The sequence below is a fragment of the Eretmochelys imbricata genome, chromosome 12 (assembly GCF_965152235.1).
Source record: "Eretmochelys imbricata isolate rEreImb1 chromosome 12, rEreImb1.hap1, whole genome shotgun sequence".
Classification (NCBI taxonomy): domain Eukaryota; kingdom Metazoa; phylum Chordata; order Testudines; family Cheloniidae; genus Eretmochelys; species Eretmochelys imbricata.
In genome coordinates, this window is record NC_135583.1 from 26,089,833 (window position 1) to 26,116,834 (window position 27,002).

Here is a 27,002-nt window from a genome sequence, read left to right on the forward strand (position 1 = left end):
GCAAAGCTGTTAGGAAAGGGCTAGATAATAACACATAAAATACCATAATGCCACTATATAAATCCATGATATGCCCACACCTTGAATACTGCATGCAGTTCTTGTCATTTCATCTAACAAAATCCGCAAATGGAAAAAGTACAGAGAAGGGCACAAAACTGTTTGGGGAATGGAACAGATTCCATATGAGGAGAGATTAAAAAGACTAGGACTATTCATTTTAGAAAAGAGACAACTAAGAGTATATGATAGAGGTCTATAAAATCATGAATGATGTGGAGAAAGTGACTTTGGAAGTGTTTACCTCTTCACATAACACAAGAACCAGGGGTCACCCAATGAAATTAAAAGCATTAATTAATTAAGTTCGGTGTATAGTTAACAGGTTTAAAACAAAGAAGGTACTTCTTCAGGCAATATACAATCAACCTGTGGAACTTGTTACCCAGGGCTGTTTTGAAGGCCAAAAGTATGATTAGATAAGTTCATGAAGGATAGGTCCATTAGTAGCTATTAGCCAGTCTGGTCAGGGATGCAGCCTCATGCTCTGGGTTTCCCTAAACCTCTAACTGCCAGAAGCTGAGACTGGATGACAGGGGATGGATCACTTGATAAATTGCCCTGTTCTGTTCATCCTCATTTGAAGCATCTGGCACCAGCCACTGTTGAAAGACAGGTTACTGGAATAGATGGACCATTAGTCTGAACCAGTATGACTGTTCCTATTCCCCCAACTCCTCTCCCACCTTTCTTGATCAATGTAGACAACACCACCCTCCTGCTTGTAACCTTGCCATCATCTTTGACTCAAGAGCTCCTTAGATCCTCACATCCAGCCTGTGTTAAATCTGGTCCACACAAAGTGCTTTTGGCAGCAGATGTCTTGGTCAGGGGGTTGATGAAATGTGGTTGCCTGACCCACATAGCTATGCTGACAGCAGCACCTAGTGTAGATTCAGTATTGCTGATGTAACATACGTCCACGCTTCCAAGTGTAAACCTGGTCAAAATCTTGCAGATTCTTTCTGCATAACGTCTGAGATAAGGCTTTTCCTATCTGTCCACACAGTCAAAACGCTCATCCAGGCTCTTTTCTCAGATCTCAATATAAAATTTTTTATTAAGATGTTTAAAAAAAAAAAAAAGTGAGTACAGAGTTTAAACATAGATGTTTCTGGTTATCAAGGAATAACGGACAGATTATGAAGGGGTGCGAAGTTCGGTTTAAGATTGGATGGTGTAAGGAATACATAAACTGCAATATCTCCGATTGGGGGTAAAAGGTTAACGGGTCAAAGTACAGACATTGAGATATGAAAGTATGTTCGTATAATCGCTATGTTCCGGTTTGGAGTATAATATGTGGATACAATGATGAGGATGGATTGACCCTCATTTGGTGAGATATAACGTTCAGTGAGTTTATGGTTCCAGTTCATATGGTCTCTGGGTCCCTTTCTCGTAGTCAATGCATGATGTTGCTCCAGCGCATGCCTCCTCCTACTGTCGGTGTCCAGTGATGTGTTCGGTGTAGCTGTCCCTGAGACCATGAGGTGCTGCATGAGCAGTGTGTAGCGTGGACTGATCCTGCAGGGTCCGCAGCACACGCTCGTTGCAGGGGTCCCAGGCGCCCAGGGCTCCGACAATCAGGGCATCCATCTACTGCAGTATCTTTCTCTTTGGCCTTGACAAAGGCAATCTTGCCCCACTTGTATCCATTCAGAATGCTGCTGTTAAGATCACTCTTTTAGCCTGTTGTTTTGACTTTGTCTTCCCTCTCCACTGGCTACCCATTTTTTATTATATCAAACATAAGCTGCTTGTCTTCACTGCCAAGGCCTTTCCTGCCTATCCATCCTACCTATCATCTCTCAGTCAGTATCAAAAGTTCAGCTTCTTTCTCTGATGGGCCCATGATGACAGCCTCCATCACCCACTTGTGAAATTTTCAAACAGGCACCTTTGTGCTTTCTGCCATGCTGCCCCTCATACTTGGGAGCTCCCTTCCCCATAAACATTCACTTCATTGACCTCCTTCAAACTTTTCACTGCCATGATACCTACAAAATACTTGACAATGGTTAGTCCACTGGTATGCTAAGACTACAGCCCATCATGCTGACTCACACTGTCTCCTTGTTTCCTTGTGCTTGCTGTCTAATTTCCTGTATCCATCTGTTGTCTCTTTTTTTATACTTAGATTATGTGAGCTCTTTGGGGCAGGGACCGTCTTTGTTCTGTTTGTTCAGTGCTTAACACAGTGGGGTCCTGGGCCATGACTTCATCTGTGCCTCCTAGGTACTCTGGTACCATAATGATAATTCAGATCTTTCTTTGCCAAAGCCAGACTGTTCCACTTGATACTTCATATGTTGTTCAGTCAGGGTAGAATCTTCTGGAAAACTTGAGGCAAATTGGGCAAACTATTCTGGAGATGCTGAGGCTCAAAAAATGTGGGGGCTTTCACTTGTGAATATCCCACTAACTTTTTGGTTTGTCATACCTCCAAAAAAGGCTTGGCATAGGAGCTTCAGAACAGGTTTTGCGCACTCATTGAGGAGGGCAAGAGAATGTGGCAGGATGTATCTGAGTACCTGTTTAAGAAGTCACTCACTGTGGAACAGCTTCAGTGGTTCATAACTATCAATATTTTGCGATTTAACTAATATATAATCTCGTATAAAGTGATTATTCATTTTGTGGAAGCTAATCTTAGCATTACCTGTTTTTCTTGAATATTTGCAAAACAGTGTTTTAAAATATTTACCATAATATGGGTTATTACCCGGGAATACGTGCTTTCATAAATACAGACCTTGAAAAATTGTCTAATTTATCTAATGGTGAATGGGAAGGACTCACAACTTACTGTTTTTACCATTATTTTTACTATATTCTTTCAGTGTAACAGAGAATTATTGTAAATTGTAACAATTTAAATAAATGTAAATTGTAAAATTATTTCGGAAAAAGAGAAGCAGACAGTTCTCTTCTGTGTTCCTTATGGATAAAGGAGTGGTGTGCACAGCAGAGTCTGGCATGGGTCAATTTTTTGCAAAAATTTCAATTTGTGGGTGTGTTGTCAATCCTGTAAATTACAAGTTGTTTGGGAGGGATGGTTGTGGGTTTTTTTGTTTGTTTGTTTGTTTTTGGTTTTTTTTTTTTTTTTTGCATGGATGGCTATATACTGAACATTATCTTATGCTACAGTAGGTTTAGACAATGGAAGCTTACTAATGGCAGGACATTTAAAATAACTAGTACACATATGCTTTCCTTCTTTGTGAATCTTTGTCCTGCCTTGTGTCATTTTCTTGAATGGCAGATAGTTACTATATTTTTAACCGCTTAACTGTTTTGTTTTTTGTTTTAACTTTTTGGATTTGTATATGCTCTCCTATCAGAGTCTGCAAAAGAATTAATACCCCACCGGAAAAACTATTCTGCTAGTGTGGTTTGAGCCATCAAAGACTAAGTGTATCTAAAGGTGTCTTAAAGGACTCCTTTGTATATTGAAACTGAAATAAATGTTCTTAAACAAATTTTGTTTTTTCTGTCTCATATGAATGCAGCTTGCTCTTAAGGGCTGATCTTTGGCATTTAAAAAAAAAAAAAAAAAAACACATTTAGTTTAAGGAAGAACAAAGACTCCAGAATTTGGCAAACAGGTGCTCACAAATCCGAGCTGTACAAAGCAACTGATAGTGTTTCATTTAAGAGACTGGTATTTCAGAAACAAAGTATATCTAAGTTTAACAGCCAATAGTTTTAGCTTCTTAATAGTTTTTACACCAGTTCATCTCCACTTATAACTGCACACTGCCTAATCCTACAAAGGCATTTGGGAATTAAGTGCTGGACACCCTCTGCAGGCTTGGGCCCTCCAAACCTCTTAGTGTAGATTTTTTGTTATAATTACTAACTCAGCCCTGAGGGTCCATATTGCTTTTATTCAGTGGCTTTTATTAGTGTAATAGAAGTCATTTGGTGTCTTGAAAGGCTTCGGCTTTTTCATATTTGAAGATTTTTGATAAATCCACTCTTTTGTAAAGAAAACTTTCTACCACCATGTGGACACAACCTAGCACAGCGATTCTCGAACTCTGCGTCGAGACCCCAGAGTGAGTCCCAGTTCTGTTTTAATGTCACCAGGGCTGGCATTAGACTTGCTGGGGTCTGGGGCTGAAGCCAAAGGACTTCAGTCCTGCGTGGTGGAGTTCAGGTTACAGGCCTCCTGCCTGGGGCTGAAGCCCTTGGGTTTTAGCCCTCTCCCCTGGGGCAGTGGGGCTTGGGCGGGCTTAAGTTTCGGTCCTTCCTCCTGGGATCGTGTAGTAATTTTTGTTGTCAGAAGGGGGTCTCAGTGCAATGAAGTTTGAGAACCCTTGACATAGCAGTGGGGTGGCCAACCTGAGCCTAAGAAGGAGCCAGAATTTACCAATGTACATTGCCAAAGAGCCACAGTAATTCGTCAGCAGCCCCCCCCCATCAGCTCACCTACCCTGTTCCGAGCACCTCCCACCCACTGTCAGCCCCACCGATCAATGTCTCCCTGCACCTCCCGATCAGCTGTTTCGTGGCATGCAGGAGGCTCTGGGGGGAGGAGTGAGGGCACTGCAGGCTTGGGAGGGGGCAGGAAGGGGTGGAGTGGGGGCAGGGCCTGTGGCAGAGTTTGCATAGTGAGCACCCCCAGCACACTGGAAAGTTGGCACCTATACAAGGAGCTGCATATTAACTTCTGAAGAGCTTCATATGGCTCCAGAGCTACAGGTTGGCCACCCTTGACCTAGCAGATTATCACTGATAGCTTTGATTTGTTACCAATATTTTAAACTGAGCACAGAACAGTATAAAATATATTTATGGTGATTGTCAAGTTACCCCATCATGGTTTAAACCTACCAATAGTGTAAGATTATGTGCAGAAGAAAGGAATCCTTTTATTCTTTATTATTATTAGCCACAAAAATATGTTTGTGTTCATGAAGGATTACATCACTTCACATTTCTCTCATGAGAGAAACCGTGAACTGATTATTCAGTGGTATAATGAGATGCATATTTTTTGGTCTTTATCCCTGTTAAATGCTTTGGAATAAATTACTTCCTCTATACTTGTGCGTGTAAATATACATAATACTCCTGTATATTCTGTACGTAGTCTTTGTGGTGCTTTCCATACTTGTATTGGAATTTAAAGTTCCATGTGGTTTGATCGCAAAGGTGCAAAAAAGTAGTCTTTCCTTGATACCAGTATTGCCCTCGCCTCCACATGCACGTGAGAGGGTTTCACTTTAGTTTGGAACAAAAATAACTATTCTTCAAATAGCAATGCAGTATGGAAGATCCTCTAAATAGCAAAATGCAGTTGGGGATGTTAGTTTTCTGCTGGGAGATCTGTCTCAAATCTCTAATGTTTAAATGGAGAGGGGAGTTAATAGCTTTCGAATAAAGTTTTATTTCTGAATTTCTCTTGGCCGCCAGTTCAGTTAATGGTGATAATTGGAATTGGTGGCTGAAAAACTCAATATGTCACCTTGAAAGTAAGTAGTGGACTGTTTCCCTTCCCTCTTCCCCTGCTATCCAGGATGCATGGTGGTAGCAAACGGTGTAGTGTTGGGGTCCTCGTTCCTTGGTCTTCCTACCACAACTTCTTCAGTCATGGAGGGCACCCTTCTTCTTGAGAAGCTTATGGTGGTTTTGTTTTGAGAGCATTGGTTTATTATCTCTTCAAAGGTTTTCTACTTCACAAAGCTCAGAATATCAATTGGTATTGCTGTATTGCATGAGTCAAGTATTTTCATTTTGCATTTTTGAATTATTTTAATACTCAGTTTCAAAAAAGTCTTCAGAACCACGATCTTTGCCAAATCTCATTTTTCTACATAATTCATTGCAGCTCTGCTACATAAATGGAGGCCTTTCCAGATGATTTAGATTTCATGTGCCACATACTAAAAATAGCTTTGAATATAATCATGCATTCAGTGTGCAGATAGTGTTTGACTTCCTGTAAGAGACAATAACAGCAAAAAAATGAATTGCTTTGTAAACTAGGAGTGGCTGTTTAATTTGGTGTTTTCTGTACTTGTTATTTAAGCTTTTTTGCAGAATGTATCTCCAAAGGGTGTGGCTAAATAGCATTTGCTTGCAGTTATAGATGGTAACTCTTTTAGTAGGCTTGTAGTGAATACAAGTTTTGCTGTAAGTTACAGTGAACTGTCTGATGTAAGGCACAGAAAGAAATCATGTGGGGCTTTTTGGCCTGAACTGCCAGAACAGCCCTTTTAATCTCGATGCTTCTGTCAGTGCACACTTAAAAATACTACGAAGTTTGTTTGCTTTGAGTGCTACTTCTGTGTTCAGCTCTTAACTTTTAGATTTCTTTTTTTTTTTATGTTGTGTTTAAACCTTCAGTACCTGAATTGAATGTGTAGCTTTTCTGAGCCTGAAACCACTTTTCAGAAACAAAGTTTTTGTTCAGCAAGGCCCCTAAAATATCAAATTAGAAATCACTTGTTTGAGTAGTTGTGCATCTAATTTTCTTTAAATTTTATGCACGTGTACTTTAGATTTGTGATCTCAACGGTATTTTTTTTTACTGTTTCTAGATTTGAGTATCAACGGTCACATTAATTCCCCTTTTTTACCACTAAGATTATGATTATTTTCATGTTTCCAGTGGCTCTCCCTGTAAATACAAAACATAGAGCTCAATATCTTCATGTTGTCCAAGTTATCCATAAATATAATTTCAGAGTTCACTTCAAGTTGTTGGATTGTTCTGTGGCATGGAAGCTTATTTGATATTGCATGATTTTAATCCCCCAAAACAGCATAGTGCACTGTTTGGTGGTGATAGCACTACTTGCTTTAGAGATGAGAAACACCACTGCTTTAAAAATCTGGGGAACAATATCACTTTCCTTTAATAAAACATTAGCTAATGTACAGAATTTCATGTAATACTTTTCCTTACATACTTTATATTACCATGGTTCCTTACATGCTCAGAGGAGTACCATGATAATATAATGCAGTGGGGCGCAACTGTGGGGCGCATCCCCCTAGGGGGGCACAGAGGTTTGGGGGAAGGTGCAGTGGGGCCCGGGCCAACCCCCACAGGGGGTGGGGAGGGAGCACCACCCAGCCCTGCTCCGCTCTGGCCCTGCTCCCCACCATGACTCCACTCCTGGCTGCAACCCCAGCTGGGGCTCCCAGCCCTGTTCACGTCCATGGCTCTTGAGGGGGCCCAGACAGATTCCATTATAGGTGGGGGAGGGGCAACATAAAGAGTTTGGGGACCACTGATATAATGGATGGATTATTATTATTATACTTCAGTCAGTGGTGAGACCTTGTTATATATGCCAACTTTTTTAAGAGAACAGCCACAAAACCTTATACTGTAACTTGTTTTTGCAAAGTGCTACATTAGCAGGGTTATTAAGTGCTTCTATTTGATAGCTTGATACAGAAATAAAATTAAGTAAATCTGGGTTTACAAACTTTCATATTCATTTCTAAGAGGTTTGATGCTTAGAAAAGTTGAATTTTAAGTTGAGACATCCTAAAGGATCCTAATTTTCAGAGGATAAGTGCTGAGCACTTTCTGAAAATCAAACTTCCACAGTCTGTCTAGGTGAGTGCCTAAAAATTGAAGCACCGAGAATCACTAAACACTCCTGAAAATGTTGGCCCTTATATTTAAATTGCAGATGTGCTTTGGATTCAAAAGATGAAAGCTAGTAATAGCCAAATTCCAAAATCTTATTTTTTATTTGGCTCAAGAGAAATTGTACAATTTCTTGAAGCTCAGATTCTGTTCTCAATTCATGCGTCACCTTAAAAAGGTTGTTGAGAAGATGTCCCAGCCGCTCATAAACATATAATTATCTGAAACTCTTTCACTTTAATACAAATTTTAAGACTGTGTTCCCGTCTCTCACCTTACAAAGATCTTTTTTCATAGTTATAAAGGAATTCCAGGAGTATGTGGAACCGGAAGAAGGTTACCAAGGATCACCACAGAGAAGAGGTCCTTCATCAGCTGGCCAAGAAGATGAAAATGTTACTTTGCCACTTGGAGAGAATGTTCTGACTCACAATCTTGGGATCCCTGTGCTTGTGGTTTGTACAAAGGTGAGCTTGAACTTGAGTTTACTAGAAAGGTTAGTTACTTTTCCTTTTGGAAGATATGTTTGATGCAGATGTTTGCAAGCTGAAAGTGAAAGTTCTGGATTTAGAGAAGAAAAACTTTTTTTTTTTAACTTTTGGTGTATAAACTAGACTTAAAATTAAAAATCTAAAACACTTTTTTCTTTTTACCATAGAAGGATTGAAAAAGATCAGTCTAGTCTTTGCAGTTTGGCTGAAGGACATATTAGAGGTCTAAAATGTGGACTTCCTCCATCCTTAATTGAAAAAGGAAAAATGTTATGTTTATAAAAAAATATATATATATTCTCCAAGTGTTTTGAGGCATTTGAAATAAATGCTTCCTTTTTCCATCAGATTTCACTTGCATAGTATCTCAATCTTTCCTTAAATTGTCTGTGGGTGGTAGATGAGATCTGAATTTCTAATGTAAAAAAGAGTCAATTGAGAAGGCTACTTTCAAGTTATCTTTGTACATCATACAGTCACATGAGTTACCTGAGTTACCACATAAGAAGGTGTTTAGCAACTAATGACTTAATGAAAATAGCATTTCAAAAATACACATTTATGGCATCAACTCAATTTCTAGTTATAAAGAATGGATATTTGTTGCGGCTTTAACTTTTAATGAAGGCACTTTTTGTCTTTGGTAGCTTGTGAGCATTTTACCCATTGGTTAATTAGTGTGGTCTCCCCAGCAAAAAGTGTGAATTGAATGCTGATACAAGGGAAGATGTGTACAGTAGAACCTCAGAGTTACGAACACCAGAGTTACAAACTGACTGGTCAACCACGCACCACATTTGGAACCGGAAGTATGCAATCAGGCAGCCCTGAGACCAAAAAAATAAATAAATAAAATCCATACACACAAATACAGTACAATACTGGGCTAAACATAAACTCCTAAAAAGTAAAGGGAAAGTTTAAAAAAAAAAAAAAAAAAAAAAAGATTAGACAAGGTAAGGAAGCGGTTTCTGTGCTTGTTTCATTTAAATTGAGAGGGCTAAAAGCAGCATTTTTCTTCTGCATAGTAAAGTTTCAAACTTTATTAAGTAAATGTTCAGTTGTAAACTTTTGAAAGAACAACCATAACGTTTTGTTCAGTTACAAACATGTCAGAGTGGCTCCATTCCCATGGTGTTCATAACTCTGAGATTCTACTGTATATTTCTACTTGAAGAAAATGCAGGTTATATGCAAGGAAGTGTTAAGCGGCTTTGCTTTTTTTTTTTTTTCCTCCAGTGTGATGCAGTGAGTGTACTAGAGAAGGAACATGACTACAGAGAAGAACACTTTGACTTCATTCAGTCACACATTCGTAGATTCTGCTTACAGTGTATCCTTTCCTAATCTGAGGATAGTGGCAGAATAAAATCTGGAAGATAGGAAATGTATTTTATTATAGTGTAATGAGGAAAATAAAATAACCTAAGGAGAAACTACATCTCAGAATAACTTCTGGTATTTAGTAACTTAATATATAGTATTTGGAGTGTAGTTATGAAAATATATTAAGAGATTTGTCAAGTTTTTTTGTTTTTTTTTCCCTGAAGCCATACAGTTGATCTAGACATTCCTTGGCAAGGGACTTCAGTTTTGAGATGTACCACACTGCTCTTTCTCCCAGAATGTGGATTTCCATACTAAACTTGCATCCTATGACTTTATATATAAACAAACAGCTTTCTGGTGTCTATATTGTCAACATTTTAAAAGCTGAATCTGTTCCCTAAGTGACATGATTCTCATCCTCTTTTTTCCCTCCCTCCCAAAGGTGCTGAACACCTACAGTTTCCATTGAGCTAGTAGCAGCCTACTCTGAAAATTTTGGCTATTTCTCAATAGCAGACTTCAAATATTATTTCAGTTGAATTTAATGTTTAAGTACTGCACTTTATAGTTTTCCTTAAATGAAGTAATTAGATGGAGCTGCCTTGATTTATACATCAGTTAAGGAAGAAAAGAACCTTGACTTGTTGTATAAGTACATTGTACATAAAACATATGGTTTTCACTTTACCACACCTGCCTTAGTGGTAGAAAAGGATGCAGTTTTTATGTAAGTTGATGTAAGAAATATATTTGTCAAACTTTTTGTTTCTGTCTGTCGCCCTTGAAATGTTGAAATGTTGTATTTCCTTATGAATACAAGTGAAGCTTGTACACCCCAAGCTTTAGTGCATTTAATTCTTCAACAGAAAATAAAATCGCAATTTGGATGTGAAATATTCTGTTCTAATGTGTGGAATTTAAATTTGTTAAAGTAGAATGAAAAATTCTTCCCACATAAACAATTCATCATTAGATCCATAATAGCTCTCCCCCCCCGCCCCCCATTGTCTCATTCTGTGAAATACTTCAATATCTGGTTAGAAGTCTGCCTACCAAAACTGTATTTCACAAAAAAGGAATAATTTGCATCATTTACTTGTACTATTTTCCATAGTAAACAGGGCTAAAGATAATTAATTGAAAGGGTTGTTTAATTTTAGGAGCAAAATGAAGTAAATTTGTAAAGAATCTGATATCTAATAGTCACATTAGCATGCTGGAAGGAAGTTGGAAACACTAGACTGGTTCTCCAGCAGGTACTGTCTTGGTTTTAAGAAAAAAAAAATTGTACTTACGTTGTTTTAGTGCTCAGTCCCTAGGTTTATTATAGTCTAACACTCTTGTGTTCAACATTAGCGTAAAAAAGCATAGTGGCTATTTACCCAGAATGATTATGCCATCTCAACATCTTGGTAAGCATAGCCTGTGTTTTCAGAGTGAGGACTGTGCAATGACCTCTTAATGACATAAAACTGTTACAGAGGAAATACAGAAGTATGGTAATAAGATTACTTGCTTAAATGTGCATGCGCTGTGCCAATAATCTTTTGAGGCTAAAAAAGCAAACCTTGCCCTAAAACTTTTTTTCCTGTAGACCTGCTGGTTGGGACAATGAAAAGAAAATTGCTATTTTACATGAAAACTTCACAACGGTGAAACCAGAAGATGCATATGAAGACTTCATTGTAAAACCTCCAGTAAGAAAGGTATAAAAGAGTTAATTTTTGAAATTCAGTGTAAAGAAACTACAAATCACTTCACCATAATTGGATGGCTAATATTGACTATTAATAATATAGAACTTCAGCTCGTACAGTAATATGCTTTTCTTCTAAATGCTAAACCGCTTCTGAAGTACTGGCATACATTCTCCAGTGGTCTAGGGCAGGGGTTCTCAATAGGGCTGTCAATTAATCGCAGTTAACTCATGCAATTAACTAAAAAAATTAATTGCGATTAATTGCACTGTTAAACAGTAGAATACCAATTGAAATGTATTAAATATTTTTGGATGTTTTTCACATTTTCAAATATATTGATTTCTATTACAACAACAGATTACAAAGTGTACAGTGCTGACTTTATATTTTATTACAAATATTTTCACTGTAAAAATTATAAAAGAAATAGTATTTTTCAATTCACCTCATACATGTACTGTACTGCAGTATTTTTATCATGAAGGTCCAACTTACAAATGTAGTTTTTTGTCACATAACTGCGCTCAAAAACAAAACAATGTAAAACTTTAGAGCCTACAAGTCCACTCAGTCCTACTTCTTGTTCAGCCAAACACTAAGAGAAACAAGTTTGTTTACATTTACGGGAAATGCTGCTGCCCAATTCTTAATTACAATGTAACCTGAAAGTGAGAACAGGTATTCACATGGCACTGTTGTAGCTGGCGTCGCAAAATATTTACGTGCCAGATGCACTAAAGATTCAAATGCCTCTTCGTGCTTCAGCCATCATTCCAGAGGACATGCTTCCATGCTGATCATGCTTGTTAAAAAAAAAATGCGTTTAATTAAATTTTGACTGAACTTCTTGGGGGAGAATTGTATGTCTCCTGCTCTGTTTTACCCGCATTCTGCCATATATTTCATGTTACAGCAGTCTCTGTTGATGACCCAGCATGTATTGTTCATTTTGAGAACACTTTCACTGCAAAATTTGCCAAAATACAAAGAAGATACCAATGTGAACAGCACTCAACCCAAGGTTTAAGTATCTGAAGTGCCTTTCAGAATCTGAGAGGGATGAGGTGTGGAGCATGCTTTCAGAAGTCTTAAAAGCACAACACTTCGATGCAGAAACTACAGAACCCAAACCAGCAAAAAAGAAAATCAGCCTTTTGCTGGTGGCATCTGACTCATGATGATGAAAATGAACATGTGTCAGTCCGCTCTGCTTTGGATCGTTATCGAGCAGAACCTGTCATCAGCATTGACACGTCCTCTGGAATGGTGGTTGAAGCATAAAGGGACATATGAATCTTTAGCGCATCTGGCATGTAAATATCTTTTGACGCAGTCTACAACAGTGCCATGCAAGCACCTGTTCTCACTTTCAGGTGATATTGTAAACAAGAAGCAGGCAGCATTATCTTTTGCAAATGTAAACAAACTTGGTTGTCTGTGCAATTGGCTGAATAAGAAGTAGGACTGAGTGGACTTGTAGGCTCTAAAGTTTTACATTGTTTTGTTTCTGAATGCAGGGTTTTTTTTTTTTTTTACATAATTCTACATTTGTAAGTCCAACTTTCATGATAAAGACATTACATTACAGTACTTGTATTAGGTGAATTAAAAAATACTATTTCTTTTGTTTTTTGTCTTTTGTTGTTTGTGCAAATATTTGTAATCAAAAATAAATATAAAGTGAGCACTGTTCACTTTGTATTCTGTGTTGTAATTGAAATCAGTATATTTGAAAATGTAGAAAACATCCAAAAATATTTAACTAAATAGTATTCTATTATTGTTCAACAGCGCAATTAATCGCGGTTAATTTTTTTAATTGCTTGACAGCCTAGTTCTCAACCTTTTCCTTGTTGAGTCATCTCCTTCCTCCCCATGCTATAAAAACTCCACGTCCCAGCTGTGGCACAACAACTGTTTTTCTGCATATGAAAGCCAGGGCCGGCATTAGGGGGTAGCAAGCAGGCAGTTGCCCAGTACCTCATACCATGGGGGACACTGCAAAGCTAAATTGTTAAGGCTTCAGCTTTAGCCCTGGTTGGTAGGTTTGGGGCCCTGGGCTGCAGTTCCGCCTGGTGGGGTTTTAGCTTTCTGCCCTGAGCCCTCGCAAGTCTAATGCTGGCCCTGCTTGGCAGACCCCCTGAAACCTGCTCATGGCTCCCTAGGGGGCCCAGACCTCTGGCTGAGAACCACTGGTCTACATATTTTTCGTTTGTGTCAGAATGTTACTTTTTAACACTAATGGTTGCTAAATTGCAGCCCCCAAAATACTAATTTTACCTAAAATTCTAACTTCAGATCACATGCACATGCAAAAATCACATTGAGTCCATAATTTCAGTTCTACAGAAGGGCCCCTATGTATTCTCTTACTTGTTTTAGTTTATCACCAAAATATATTCTGTACTACAAAATTCTATTTGTAGAGTAGATGTGGAGCACAATCTAGGAGTACAAATAAATATTCTGTAGACTGCTAATTGTCTGGACAGTGGTCAAGTAACTTATTACAGATAGAGGAAGAATGCATTCTTTTCTAATGGGGCTGGAGTAGGGTAAGTAATATGTAAAACCTTTAAATGCTATTTCAGGCCATATTTGACAACTCTCCAGGGTTTTTTACCTCCTGTCTTGAGTGTTTGCAGTCCCATCTAAAACCCTGGTAAATTGGGAAAGAAAGGAAGAGTGGGGTCATTTGAAGACATTTGCAGGGAGGGAGGAGGAGAGGGGAATGGGCCTATTGTTCTCCCTTAAAGATGCTAAAGTTATAGCACACCACTGGCAACTCTTTTTTTAGGCGGGGGAATCTATTGCTCTGTTGTTGGAGGGATGGGAGAGGCAGCCCTCCAAAGTTCAGGCAACCATCCTCTTTGAACATCAAACCTTTGCCGGCTTTAGTACATTTTAATATGAATATTATTTATCAAATATGTATACAGCCCACTGCCAGATCCTCATCCAGGGAATTGTCCTCAGAAAATGTTTTTTTGCAACTGTTCCAGGCCAGTCATTCTAAACCCAAAGCTTTTACTGGAAATAGTTTCTTTGCTGCTTAAAGTGGTAGAGATATCTATTAAAAATATAAAAGCAGCACGTCTTTATTGTGGTCTAATGTACTGGGCAAGTGAGTGTTCAGTTCTGATGGGTTCAACTGCCCATCAGAACTTTGTGAAATGCATCTGCACCATAGGTGCAGGTGTGGATGCCCAGCAGTGAAGCTGCTAATTGGCTACACCGTTTAGGTATATGCATGAAATAGTTTGCTTCAGATATTAAAAAGCTGATGGTATTTGATGGAATATCAAATATTTGCATGTAAATACAGCACTGAACTAGTTCTATACACTCCTTTCTTGAAAGAAAACAATTAAAATATTTCTACAGCTGGGCCTATTTAACCAGCAAAAGCATGGATTAGGGATGTATATAAATGTTTGTTCTTGAAGTTTACACAGGTTCAATATCAAATCCTGTCACTGTTATTTTACACTTGTTAAGTATTAAAAAAAATTCCAGACAGAAGGACATAGCAAACTTACTGCCCAGTTAGAAGTAATTTTGCACCTGAAATAAGCCACAAGTTATAGAATGAATGTAAAAGATTGAATGGATGTAAGAAGTTGAAATGGGTTGAAGTTAGGCTTTTGTTTTTATATGCTGCTGTAATTGTTTGTAGTTTGGGTGACCACATTCTGTTTGTAAAGAGAAATGCATTGTTCAACAGTTAGTCCATGAGAAAGAGTTGGCAGCAGAAGATGAGCAAGTGTTTCTTATGAAGCAGCAGGTAAGAACATGAAAATGAAACTTGCTTCACTTTGAACTTTTCAGTGTTATATGAAGTTTAGGGCAAAGAACATTGTTTTTAATATTTCATTTTTTGAGCGGGTATCCATTATTCTATTTTGCAGATTAAAATGGAATCATAAAACTTTGAGTGCATAAGAAATGTCCATTTTTATTTTACTTCCATGCATATGAATAGAAAGTATGGCTAAGATTTTCAGACTTGGAATACCTGTTAGTTGAGAAGCCAGGAGAAGCTGGGGATACTCAGCACTCTTGAAAAATAAGGGTCACTTTTTGGTGCTGAAGTATGGATATGGTTGTCTAATTTTGGGCACTTGAATTGGAAAAAGTGTGCCTGTGTCTTCTAAAATGGAATCCTATGACCTTTTTGGATGTTTGCCATAACTGAAAATATTAGGTGTACCTTAAGAAGCTTGGCTGTGAATGGGTGTGGCATGCTGGGATTACATTGGCATATTTTCCCATTTGATGAGAAAATACCAGAAAAGTACAAATGAATGCTAATTCATACAGCAGGGAAGAAAAATAAATGGTATTAACATAGGAGCAGAAGTAATAGCAGAATGTTTGAAATTGGCTGCACAGATATGTAAACCCTAAAAGTGATGTGAAATTGTTTTGTAAAACATCAATAATAATGCAGTAGCCAACCTCCCAATTAAAATTCATTCATCAGAGGCTTTAATATACAAGCGAACACTTAGGCATGAGCTTTCAAGGTATTAGGCATGAACAAAGCCAGCCTCCAGACATGCTGTGTATTAAGTAATAAATATATACAGTAAAGAAATTAGAACATACCAGTCCCATACAGTTGTATGTGTTTGGGTGGACGTGCTTGAGAGGCTCTAAACTGAGCTCTAAGGAATGTTATAGGTTAGGATTGAGATGCTTTAGTGAAACTGTATAAGGAAGCTCTTGTGTATTTATCACACAGTATTTAGTTCTTTTAATTGTAGTGCCCTCTGTTGGTAAAATTTGGCAATGTATCTAAATGTTACAGGAAGACCATGAGTTAATTTAACCAAAGTCTGCTTCCCTGCTTTTATTTTGAAAAGTGTGTAGTTTTGCTGAGGTATATTTACAAATCACTGTACTGTCTTTGCAGTCTTTACTTGCCAAGCAGCCAGCCACACCTACAAGAGCATCAGTAAGTATTCACTAGTAGCCTCTCAAGAAAGGGGGGCACATTTCCTAGATTAGGAAGCTATTCATATGGCCTATAAACAAGGTACAGACTAGCGCTTCTTCTCTGAATGACCAAAAGTGAGCCCTCCTTCATAGTGCATGGTTCTAATCTGTGTGAGGCATAGCGTGCAGTTCATAAATGCAATCATGACCTAATAAAAAAAACTTCCAGTGCAACGGAAATTGTAAAGTGTCTGTAGGTATTCAGATGTAATGTGACAGAATGGTTTTAACAAATAATTGTGGAACCATGACATTAAATAATTGTGGAAATTGGAGATAAGTTGAATTTAGAGTATGTTGTGGTAATTATCGTGTATATTAGTGCAGAGGCACTCTCCCAAGATTGGCTCTTGTAGTTGATAATTTTTCAGGGTAAAAGTGTGTATATACATCACAATATCAAAAAAGGTAAAAGTAGGAGCTTTGTATGTAGTGCAGTATTTATAGATGGTCATAAATTAATCTGTTAATTCACTTACTTGGATATGGACTGTTTTTATCTAAGGAATCTCCTGCAAGAGGACCTGCAGGATCCCCAAGAACCCAAGGCAGAGCTGGTCCTGTCAACGTACCCAGTGCCTCACCAATAACATCAGTTAAGAAACCAGATCCAAATATTAAAAGTATGCATTGCAACTTTGGTATTTTACCAGGCATTTTTTGTTTCCCTTTAAAAAGGGAAAAATGTATTCTTTCCTGATAAACCTGTGTACGTTGGTTTTGAGATTGACTCACTGATACTTTACGCTTCGTGCGACTCACACAAAGACGTCAAATCCTTTGAATTCCAAATTGTCTTTGAGACACTCATTGCTTCAAGTAGCACTGCACTGTTGTCTAGGTGGTCAAAGTTCAAATACATTGGTGTTTAGCAGTTACCTAAAACAGTGTAACATGACTGTTTGTTTCAGCCAACTGGTTTATGCCCTCGCCTTCTCCCCCCTGCCCTTTTTCTTGCCATCTGATCCAACATCTAGTTTTATGTTTTCTGTCTCAGTTGTTCCTTCTGGGACCCAGAATTTACCTTCTCTTTTCCCGGGTTCTCATAGACATTAAAACCAAAAGGGACCATCATGAACATCTCGTCTGACCTCTTGCACATCTCATGCCACAGAACTTCACCCACCCACTCCTGTATGGGACCCTAGTTTCCATAGTACTGCAGAGTTTAGTACTTAAAAATATTCCTAGGAAGATGGAGCTCCATTTTTCCTACCCTACTGGGGTCCCCGGGGCTGACTCCTCTCCCTCTCTCTCCCACACATGCACTGAGGGGGGTAGGAAAGGGGGCATTCCTCAGTGCCATTCTCATACACTTGACCATGTAGACTGCTCTTGTCAAAATAGCGTATTGATCTCCTGCCATGTCACAACCATTGCTATATGTCTGGCTCCTGGATTCTCATTCAGCATAGCTCTATGTTGAGCCGTGTGTATTCAACTCCTTTGGGTCTTAGATGTACTCAGGAAACCTTTCTGCCAGCAACCACAACATGTGAAGGAGGAAGCAGAGTTGTCCCGACACAATATCTTGTTACATCCAAGTCCTGAAAGCATGTAGTCAAACTGAGAATAGCAGTTAACTCAGAGAAGCAAAACCCAGGTTATGTAGGGCAGAGCATACTGAAGAGATAAGGGAAACGCTTCCTAAACATATAATAAATAAAACAGATCAGAGAAACATTGAAGCTACTACTTTATTTAAATTTGTTTGAGCTTTAAGGACTCCCAATTAAATGTTATAACTAAAATATGAAAAGAGTAGCCAGGATAAAAGTTTTTATGCAAGATTTGTAGGATTTGGCCAAAGTACAGAGAAGGTGTTCAAAGTACAAATACAAAGTATTTGGCCAGAGAAGTTTTCAAAGGCAGAAGGTGAATTCATAACAAACTAAAGCTTTGTCTAAACACAAATGTTCACCATTACAACTACATTCGTTTTAATTCATACATGTTGTAGTTTCAGTGCAGATTTGTGTGTAGACACTTATTTTGGGATATGTCCTATTTTGATATAATTTGTCAATTTTTACCAATTTAGGCATAATTAAAATAGGACACTTTTATTCCAAACAAGTGTCTATGCACACACTTGCACTGAAATAACAAAAGGTATGAATTAAAACTGGTTTAGGCTTTGTCTAGACTAGAATATAAAGGAGCGGTGTTGGCACATATTGGCTAATGCATTCTAAAAGCCTAGTGAAGACAAGGCTGTGGAGACGTCAAGATGTGTTAGGCTGATTGAGTGAAACCATGGTAATAGTGTAGCTTTAGCATGCTTAACATGTATTATTAGGCTTACACGTTTACAATATATCTTCATATTTTTTGTCCTGCATACTACATGGGGAGAGTTGATTTCATGTAACTCTGGCTATATTAGCCTTTATTAGTTTTATATATGACTTGCAATTTTTACTTACTATTGTAACAGTAGTGCTTTTTGCTACTTCAAATATTCAAGAGCCTAGTAACATTGGTAAGCTTGTTTGTTTGCCTCTTTAAAATCAAATATATATATGTGTGTGCGGTGGGGGGGGGGAAAGGAGGGAATGAAAACTGAGCAGTTCAGTCTTAACTTTCAACACTCCATTTATAGCATTAATATTAATTTGACACTAGCTAGCTGAAGATTTCAAGGCACATCTGCAATATATACAGCTTTGCATACAAAACTTACTGAAAACTCTCCATAGAAATTCCACTCCCGTTTTAGGATGAGGCTGAAGAACGGCAGCTGAAGTACTAGGACAGTTAATTTGCAAACAGATCTTTAGGTAAACCTGATGTGTATAGACACCATCTAGTCCATGAGACTTACATTTCCCATCTAGACAAGGAAAAGCTGAAGTGCATAGATTTAGGTTGAAATTCTTTGCTGCACCTTTAAGAGGCTCAGCACAGAGGGCACAGTCAGAGAGAAACAAGTCGCCTTAACCCACCTTTACACCTTGGGATTCTGGGCTACTTCAGGAGCTCGTGCTTCCCAGAATCGTCCTTGGCAATCGATGCTACAGCCCTGTCCCTACATGCCTCCTGTGCCAGAGTGCAAATATGTGTGGAGGGTGGTAAAGGAGGAGCTAGCAGCAAATAGGGGCTGGATAAGTGAGACAGTCTGTCCTATACTTGAGATTTTTCTCTTTTGGCTCGTGTGTGTGTAACATTTTTTCCTAAAACTTGGAGAAGTGTAGGAGTACATATGTTTTAGAATTTGTGATTTCAAAAAAGTAATAAGTTGTTATTGATTATTTGTTTTTTAATTAGACAATGCTGCAAGTGAAGGTGTGTTGGCTAGCTTCTTTAACAGTCTTTTGAGTAAAAAGACTGGCCCTCCTGGGAGTCCTGGAGCTGGAGGAGTGCAGACCACAGCCAAAAAATCAGGTACTGAAAATCTGTGTTACTGCAGGATGTTTTGCATATTTTTAATGTTTTACTTGGACCACATTTAAATCAGTGTGCTTATTATTTAAGCTGATCAGTCAAATAACAGAGCTTGAGGGATATGATATGGGCCAGGATAAAAAGTCTCTTATTACAGTTTTGCAGACTTTGGGGTTGCTATTAAACTTGCTATAGCTTGACTCTTTCAATGAAGTTGCACTGCTGGGAAATAAGCAGCACTGAGCCTTAATTGTATTCAGAAGGTATTAATCTACCTTAAAAACAACAAGGAGTCCGGTGGCACCTTAAAGATTAACGGATTTATTTGGACATAAGCTTTCATGGGTAAAAAACCACTTCTTCAGATGCATGGAGTGAAAATTACAGATTGCAAGCATTATATACTGACACATGAAGAGAAGTAAGTTACCTCACAAGTGAAGAACCAGTGTTGACAGGGCCAATTGGATCAGGGTGGATTTAGTCCACTCCCAATAATTGATGAGGAGGTGTCAATTCCAGGAGAGGCAAAGCTGCTTTGGTAGTGAGCCAGCCACTCCCAATCCCTATTCAAGCCCAAATTAATGGTGTTAAATTTGCAAATGAATTTTAGTTCTGTAGTTTCTCTTTGAAGTCTGTTTCTGAAGTTTTTTTGTTCAAGAATAGCTATAGAATGTCCAAGAAGATTGAATTTAAACTTTATTTCTGAATTCTATCTATGTGGCACTTCACTACTACTTACCTGAGAGGAAGAAATTTAAAGCTTATTTGTTTTAGGCTGCTGTTTCCAATCAAATCCCTAAAATCTCTCTGGCATTCATATTTAAAATAATACATAGCAACGAATATGAAGGAATGTCTTAAAGTTGCGGTAGTAAGTATTTAATTAAAGTATCATCAAAAGCAATTGACAACTTTGATCAAAGGACTCAATCATATATATGTAGTTGTGGCTCTAATGAGCAGTTACAGTAGGTTGAAGGAATAGAAAAGTTAAACCTTCAGGAATTTTGGCACCTACATCATAAAAATGAATGCAATCAGTTTTCTAATATACATAGTTGCATAATAATTCCACCCAAAAGGCAGCTCCCAAGATTACCTTCCTTTACTGCTGCTCTAACCATGTCTCCTTTCAACTTTGATATTGGCTTCCTCTCTTCTTTTTCCATTAAATTCATGGTTCGTTGTACTTTGAAAAACTATTCGTAATGCAGTGGATAAATATATGGCTCCTGTTTCTTTTTTCCAAATTTCTCAAGTCACTCAATATTACCACAGGTTTAAATCCTCAGAGGGCTGACTAAACCCCAAACTTCCTGAACTTAAAAGGAAAAAAAAAAAAAGTTTAGGCACTCTGATATCAATATGATAACTGTAATAAAGGAACTAGAATAGAATATTTATCATGCAGTAGAGGCATGTAATTTTTTGCAGGTATAACTTAAATATTCAAAGGTTTTTCTCTCTCCCTCCCATTATATTATTTTGCATCCTCTCATAGCTCAAATGGCTGCAAGGATTTTGCTCAAAAATTAAAACAAAAAACCTTCAGGCAGAGATTGAGCATAAAAATTTTCAATTCAAATGGTGTATACTTTTTTAACATTTTTATGGAAAAAAACAACAGTAAAATGGAAACTTCTTGAAAACTCAATCCAGAGGGCATTACTAGGCACTAGCTATAAAATAAACATTGTCAACAGTTATATATGAGATATGGGTGGATAGTGTAAAAGTAAAATGTGTGTTAGTACATTATGTAGCAGAAGTGGGCGTTAAACCTAAAATAAATAGCTTTTTGAAAATGACACAATGGACTTTCCATTACAAGAAAAATCTTACCTCCTCTCTGACAGTAGGTGCTCTTGATTCTTTTCAAGCAGCACAAAATTAAATTTCAGCACTCCTAATAACATTGGTTTGTGAGGCAGTGATGTTGAGGATACGGGGAAAAAATTCAAGGAAAGCTCAATAAATGGTCCTTGAGGAGCATATCTTGAAATGACACTGACTGTTGGTCGAATTAGAAAATGTGTTATTCTATGGCATCCTATTCTACACTAATAAATATGCTAAAGTAGTCTTGGTGTAGTGATTTTTGGGTGACCAACCCGAAAACCCCTTAGGGGGTCTAATTTTCAGAAGAGGGATTCTCAGTACTTTCTGAAAGTCAAGACACTTTATAGTGCCTCAAGTTGGGTACCCAAAATCACTAGTTGCTAAAATATAGACAGAGATTTTTTCCAGACAGTTTTGTTGAACCACTTTACATCACAGCAGTCAGATTTGTTTAGAGTAGTTAACTTATTTTAATCAAAGTAGCAATTAAGTGACAGTGTAAAATGTCAGAACTTCACTTTCTTCAGTACATTTGTTTAAGTAGTAAACTTATTCCCAATGTATTGTTTGAAGAGATCCGTCAGTGTTAACTTTCAGTGGGAGGAATTATAGGGTTATGTCTTGGGTTGAGAAAAATGCCACAGATGTCAGTCCATCAGGATGGTTTTGGGTTGTATTATTTTCCAAAACTTTTTTCAGCTCATGTTTGAAAGAAGTTCCTAATTTCAGCAGATACTGCTCGTACAGTCTTTGCCTCTCCTCCTGCAGCCAGCTCCTGGCACATCTTATTTACTTTTTGATGTCTTCAAACCTAGGCCTAGTTCTGTTTTGTGAGCAGGGTTTCTTTGTGCCTTTTTAACTCAAAGGTGTTCATAGGATGCAAGAAAAATGGGCTTTGTATTAATATTTGTGTGCGCACAAACTAATTTCAAAATAAGTACTGTTCGAACAGATGCTTCAGTACTCGTACTGCTGATATGAATATTGCTAAGCGATTTCAACTTGCATTTGTATTTTAGCCCTTTGCAAAAATTAAAGATAGCTGTTTTTAACTTGGTCGTGCCTTTGTACTGTGGAAAAAACACTTAAATCTCTGAGCAGTCATACCTTGCCACTTAATGTTTTCAGCATGTATGCTGGGAAAAATTCACCTAATATTTTACACACATCTCTGAGCTGGAAAACAGATGCTTGTTAAATTCTTTGGCTATGAAAAAAAGACTATTGGAGGAAGCTGTACATAGTTATATAATTAATCTCTTTTTTATTTTGAGTGCCTGTCTCAAAACCTTGCTTTTATACCTTAGCATTTGTGTAGTTTAACTTAAAAAAAAATTCTATATCATATACAAGTCCATATTCAGACAGTGATAAACCAGGATACAAACAGACTAACAAATGAATATTAATTCATATATTAAGCATAAACAGAGAAGAAAATAAAACTAACTACAAATTGCTAGTGATTTGTCTATAACTGAACTGAATACTACTCCTAATGTATAAAAATCAGAATGGCAAAATCTCCCATTTGTACATCTACTCTAGAGTATCTGTTGATTTTAATTAATAAATGCAGCACATTTAAATTCTAACACTTCATGCGGTATTAAAGAATGTGCAATTTGTGCCCCTTAAAGGAAAACAGGAAAAATGCAGAATGTGAATTAAACTTTTGATTTCTGAGAGAGATCAATACAGTTAATAATGAAGGAAACAATGAGTGTGATTAAAACCAAAGTAACAACACTTTGTAGCAAGTGCCACATATATCATGATTTTTTTTTCTTGTGCAACTTATTAAATACTTAAAGATTTCCATTTAAAATACTCTTCGATATGACAAACATACTATGATCATCCTAATGATGGAAGAATTGTTTACTTATTAGTTTTTTTGGAGGAAACATCTTAACATGATTGCTGTTAAAATTTCAGTTGTCATAACAATGTACATCATACATATTTAAAAGCTGAATTATACAGCAGTCTCTTTTATTTTAAGGCCTAATCTATTTCTCATTGAAGTTATTTGGAGCCTTTCTATAGGCATCAACTGGAAATTGGATTAGGCCCTATGTTCTTAGCAAGATGGATGAAATAATGAGAAGTTAAATAAAATACCGACTGAAACAATTATTATAAATATTTGTGCTGCTGATATTTCAAACAATGCATTTCAACTATATTACTTACTATCTGTCCTTTCTCTTTAGGGCAAAAGACTGTTTTGACAAATGTTCAAGAAGAACTGGATAGAATGACTCGCAAGCCCGATTCCATGGTAACAGCAAACTCTCCAACAGAGAATGAAGCTTGATAGCGCTTAAAAAATGTATATGTAAATGACCAAATAACTATGTATATTGATCTGATCAGACCAGGTTTTTTCTGCTATGGCAGATGCTATAAGTTTTCTTGGGACAGGGGAAATGAACTTAAAACTTCATTGGCTTGTCCCAGTATAAAGTGCACATTCAGGAAGTTTGCATATAAAATCCCTCTGTATAAGATAACCATTTAGAGTTTATATAGGGCAATTCTCTTGATTTTGGAGATAAGCAGGTACATCAGCAGCTGAATTTCTTGTTATGAAGAGCACAGAGAAGCAAAATGCAGAATTCCTTTTGCAATATTACTACTGACTGCAAGCAAAGCAAGAAAGACATGAAATCCCTTTTCAGAGTTACAGGAATTGGCCATTTGTACGTTAGCAAACACATTGGTGTACTTGGAAAGGTGGTGATATAGCACAGCATTAATTAGATAGAGGAAAGAGAAATCCAGGTAGGAAATGCAGCACTAGTAGGGGGACGCAAGATTTGGCTCAGTGGGAATAAAGAATGCTGACTGGTCTGGAGAGGGAACACAGTTACTAAATCCTGTGGTCAACATAGGGCAAATAATCACTGTTTAAAAAGACTTCTTAAAATTAGAGAATTTCCAAGCCAAACACTAAGCATCATGGGAATTATTCTTGTTATAAATTGCGTCTTTAACAAAAGATGTATAAAATGGGGGGATGCCCTTTTTGGTATAGCTAACACAGGGAGAAACTAGAACTTGCTTAGATCCAAGTGCCTGGCACAGAGTGTGATGTCTTTAGAAGGTGCTGGAACTTATTGTGCACTGTAGTACAAACAGTCACTGTTTGGTTTTATTTTAAAATCCGTAGTTTTGACAATTGTATTTAATTTCAAATCCTGTTTTCTGATTGCTCCTGCCTTGTTTTTTTAAATGCCAAGAGGCTAGCCTAAGAGTGGTGGGTGACATATCATTTTCCCATAATGAAATGTGCTACAGAATACTCAAATACTTCTTGTTTGTAATTAAGCAATGGCTACCAAGCTTAGACTGATTCCTGCCTTATACCTATGTAAGTTTATAGACTTTCAAGGTTCTTGTTCCAGCCAGGTAGGCTGCAATCTGCAGCAGACTCTCCAATTCTAACAATAAATTGAAGAGTATGAATGTGTACACTGAAGAATATAGAACCAGTGACTGTTCAGTTTGTATTTTTCCTTAAATGTAGCATTTTCAAATGGAAAGTTGCAGTTGTCCCGTGTTGCTATATGGAGTAGTGTCCTTGGTCACTACAAACCAATGTTCTGTAAAACACTTCTTCAGTTACTGAAATGGCACTTTGATTTTATCACAGTATATTTTGTTTTACACATAAACACTACCATAAGTTAACTGTATCAAGCATATTCTGTGCTTTGAAGGGAAAAAAAACCACAATTTGAATGACACAGTTTACTTTTTATTGATATGAACGTGTTTGTTGTACTAAATCTGATGTCTGGATATAGCTTCCCTAATATATATCATTACTTAAATATACAGAATTAGATTAATGATTAACACAGTCCTGGACATAACTTCAAATCCTATGTTAAATCAAGAGGCTGGCTTTTTCCTGTTTTTTATGTCTGTCTAAACATTATCTAGAAAGCTAAGAGTATTTACTTGCCTCTTTGACAAACATTAACATAAAAGCATGTTACTTGTGCCAGTTTTATTCTTGAAAATATATTTTTTCCATTTTTTTACTTTTTTAATGTTATGACCTTGAGTTACACATTTGTCTAAATGGTTGAAAACTGAGAGGCTGTGGACAGCAGATAGGTTGTGTGGTTGTACTGCCTGGTGTAACAGGTGCCAGTGACAAGATAAAGTAAAAAAAATAAATAAAAAATCCTGTTACCACACCAGAAGAAGCAATTGCATACTGTCCTGGTGATATTGAGATTGGGGAATAAAACATCAAAAGCAAGACACATAAATTGAAAAAGCACGTGTTTCTAATGGTATACAGTTGTAATGAAACCTGTTCAAAACTGCATATTTGTATTAATGTTTTGTCGTTTGAACTGATAAGCACTTTCTGTATCAATATGGCTAAAAGTTACAATTTAAGTATAATTTGTTAGATCTACTAAAACTGAGCAAAAGCCAGTAACGTATTATACAATTTGTCAGTTGTGTAAAGAGATGCTTCCAACAAAACAGAAGTTTGATTTCTAGTTCTTTGTTGCAAGTCAATGCTCCTAGTTCATTGGAAGAAAGTTGTAAGTAATGTAGTAGTGTCCACTGTTTGCCAAAGTCTAGCAACTTTGGAGAGCTGCACAGTTGTTTTTCTGGTGTTTTCAAGCATTGGAACCAAAGGCCAAACTGCAAACAGCCTTTACCTTTTAAAATAAAATTAATTTTATTTGCAGGATACACTTGTATGGTGGACTGTTAAAACTATTATATGACTATTTATATGCATTATAGTGATTGCATCTACTGTTCTGTTTAAACTCAAGAAAATAAAATAACTTATCAACTTGAAGATAAGGCAAGTATAAAGGTTAAGGATTGGCCCTCCATAAAAATGCTATGGTTATGCTGCTTGATTTTAAGTTTGCACTTTTTTATTGGCGTTTTAGAAACTGTTTAAACTGAACAGAATTTGTCATATTTTATTTAATTTAACTACGTTGAAGGTGACTGCTCTGTACATCATGAACTTAACAATATACATGCTGTAAATGAAAGTTAACTGTCCTGTATACTAAGTTTATTGATGTTTTTTAACTTACAGTTAGGACTGCAGATGTATCAAACACAAACCTTAGTCCAGTTGTATGGCTTTAACCAGGTGCAGTATGCAGTCATGTGGAATCTTGCTTTCTAGTGCTGGCAAAAATGAGGACGTCTTTAGTTACTGGCTTCAATAAACACGAATCCAGACTGCTTAAAATGTTGTGCCTTTTTTGTTAGACAAGACAAATTCTAGTACTTTATTGAAGGGGACAGAATCTCAAGGCATGTAGGGAACAGCAGACATAGCTGAGAAACATCACTGGCTTTATTATCGAAGGGTCCCATTGCATATCTTACTCATGCAACAGTTGCACTGAATTTATTGGGAGATGTTTACATGAGTAAGGCCATGGGTATACTACACATTTTTACTATGTTGTGATCCCTGATCCATAGGCGCCAACTTTCCCTGGTGCCAGTGGATGCTCGTGCCCCCGGCTCCGCCCTGACTCCACCCTTTTCCCGCCCCTTCCCTGCCCCTATTGAACCCCTTCC

At 37.3% G+C, this 27,002-nt stretch overlaps 1 protein-coding gene across 4 annotated transcripts in view; it reads left to right on the forward strand.

The window, feature by feature from the left end:
- DYNC1LI2 (dynein cytoplasmic 1 light intermediate chain 2) overlaps positions 1-26,664 on the forward strand; it is a 47,731-nt gene extending 21,067 nt beyond the window's left edge. For 3 of the 4 annotated variants that reach the window (XM_077830794.1, XM_077830795.1, XM_077830796.1), the window contains 9 exons: positions 7,970-8,139; positions 9,403-9,496; positions 10,084-10,219; positions 11,087-11,198; positions 14,917-14,976; positions 16,108-16,149; positions 16,696-16,813; positions 19,458-19,574; positions 23,633-26,664. In XM_077830794.1, the coding sequence (XP_077686920.1) occupies positions 7,970-8,139; positions 9,403-9,496; positions 10,084-10,219; positions 11,087-11,198; positions 14,917-14,976; positions 16,108-16,149; positions 16,696-16,813; positions 19,458-19,574; positions 23,633-23,736 (953 nt within the window). In that variant the 3' untranslated portion in view covers positions 23,737-26,664. The remainder of the gene's footprint in view (positions 1-7,969; positions 8,140-9,402; positions 9,497-10,083; positions 10,220-11,086; positions 11,199-14,916; positions 14,977-16,107; positions 16,150-16,695; positions 16,814-19,457; positions 19,575-23,632) is intronic. The other variant, XR_013347605.1, reaches the window with a different exon arrangement.
- The last annotated feature ends 338 nt before the right edge of the window (positions 26,665-27,002 follow it).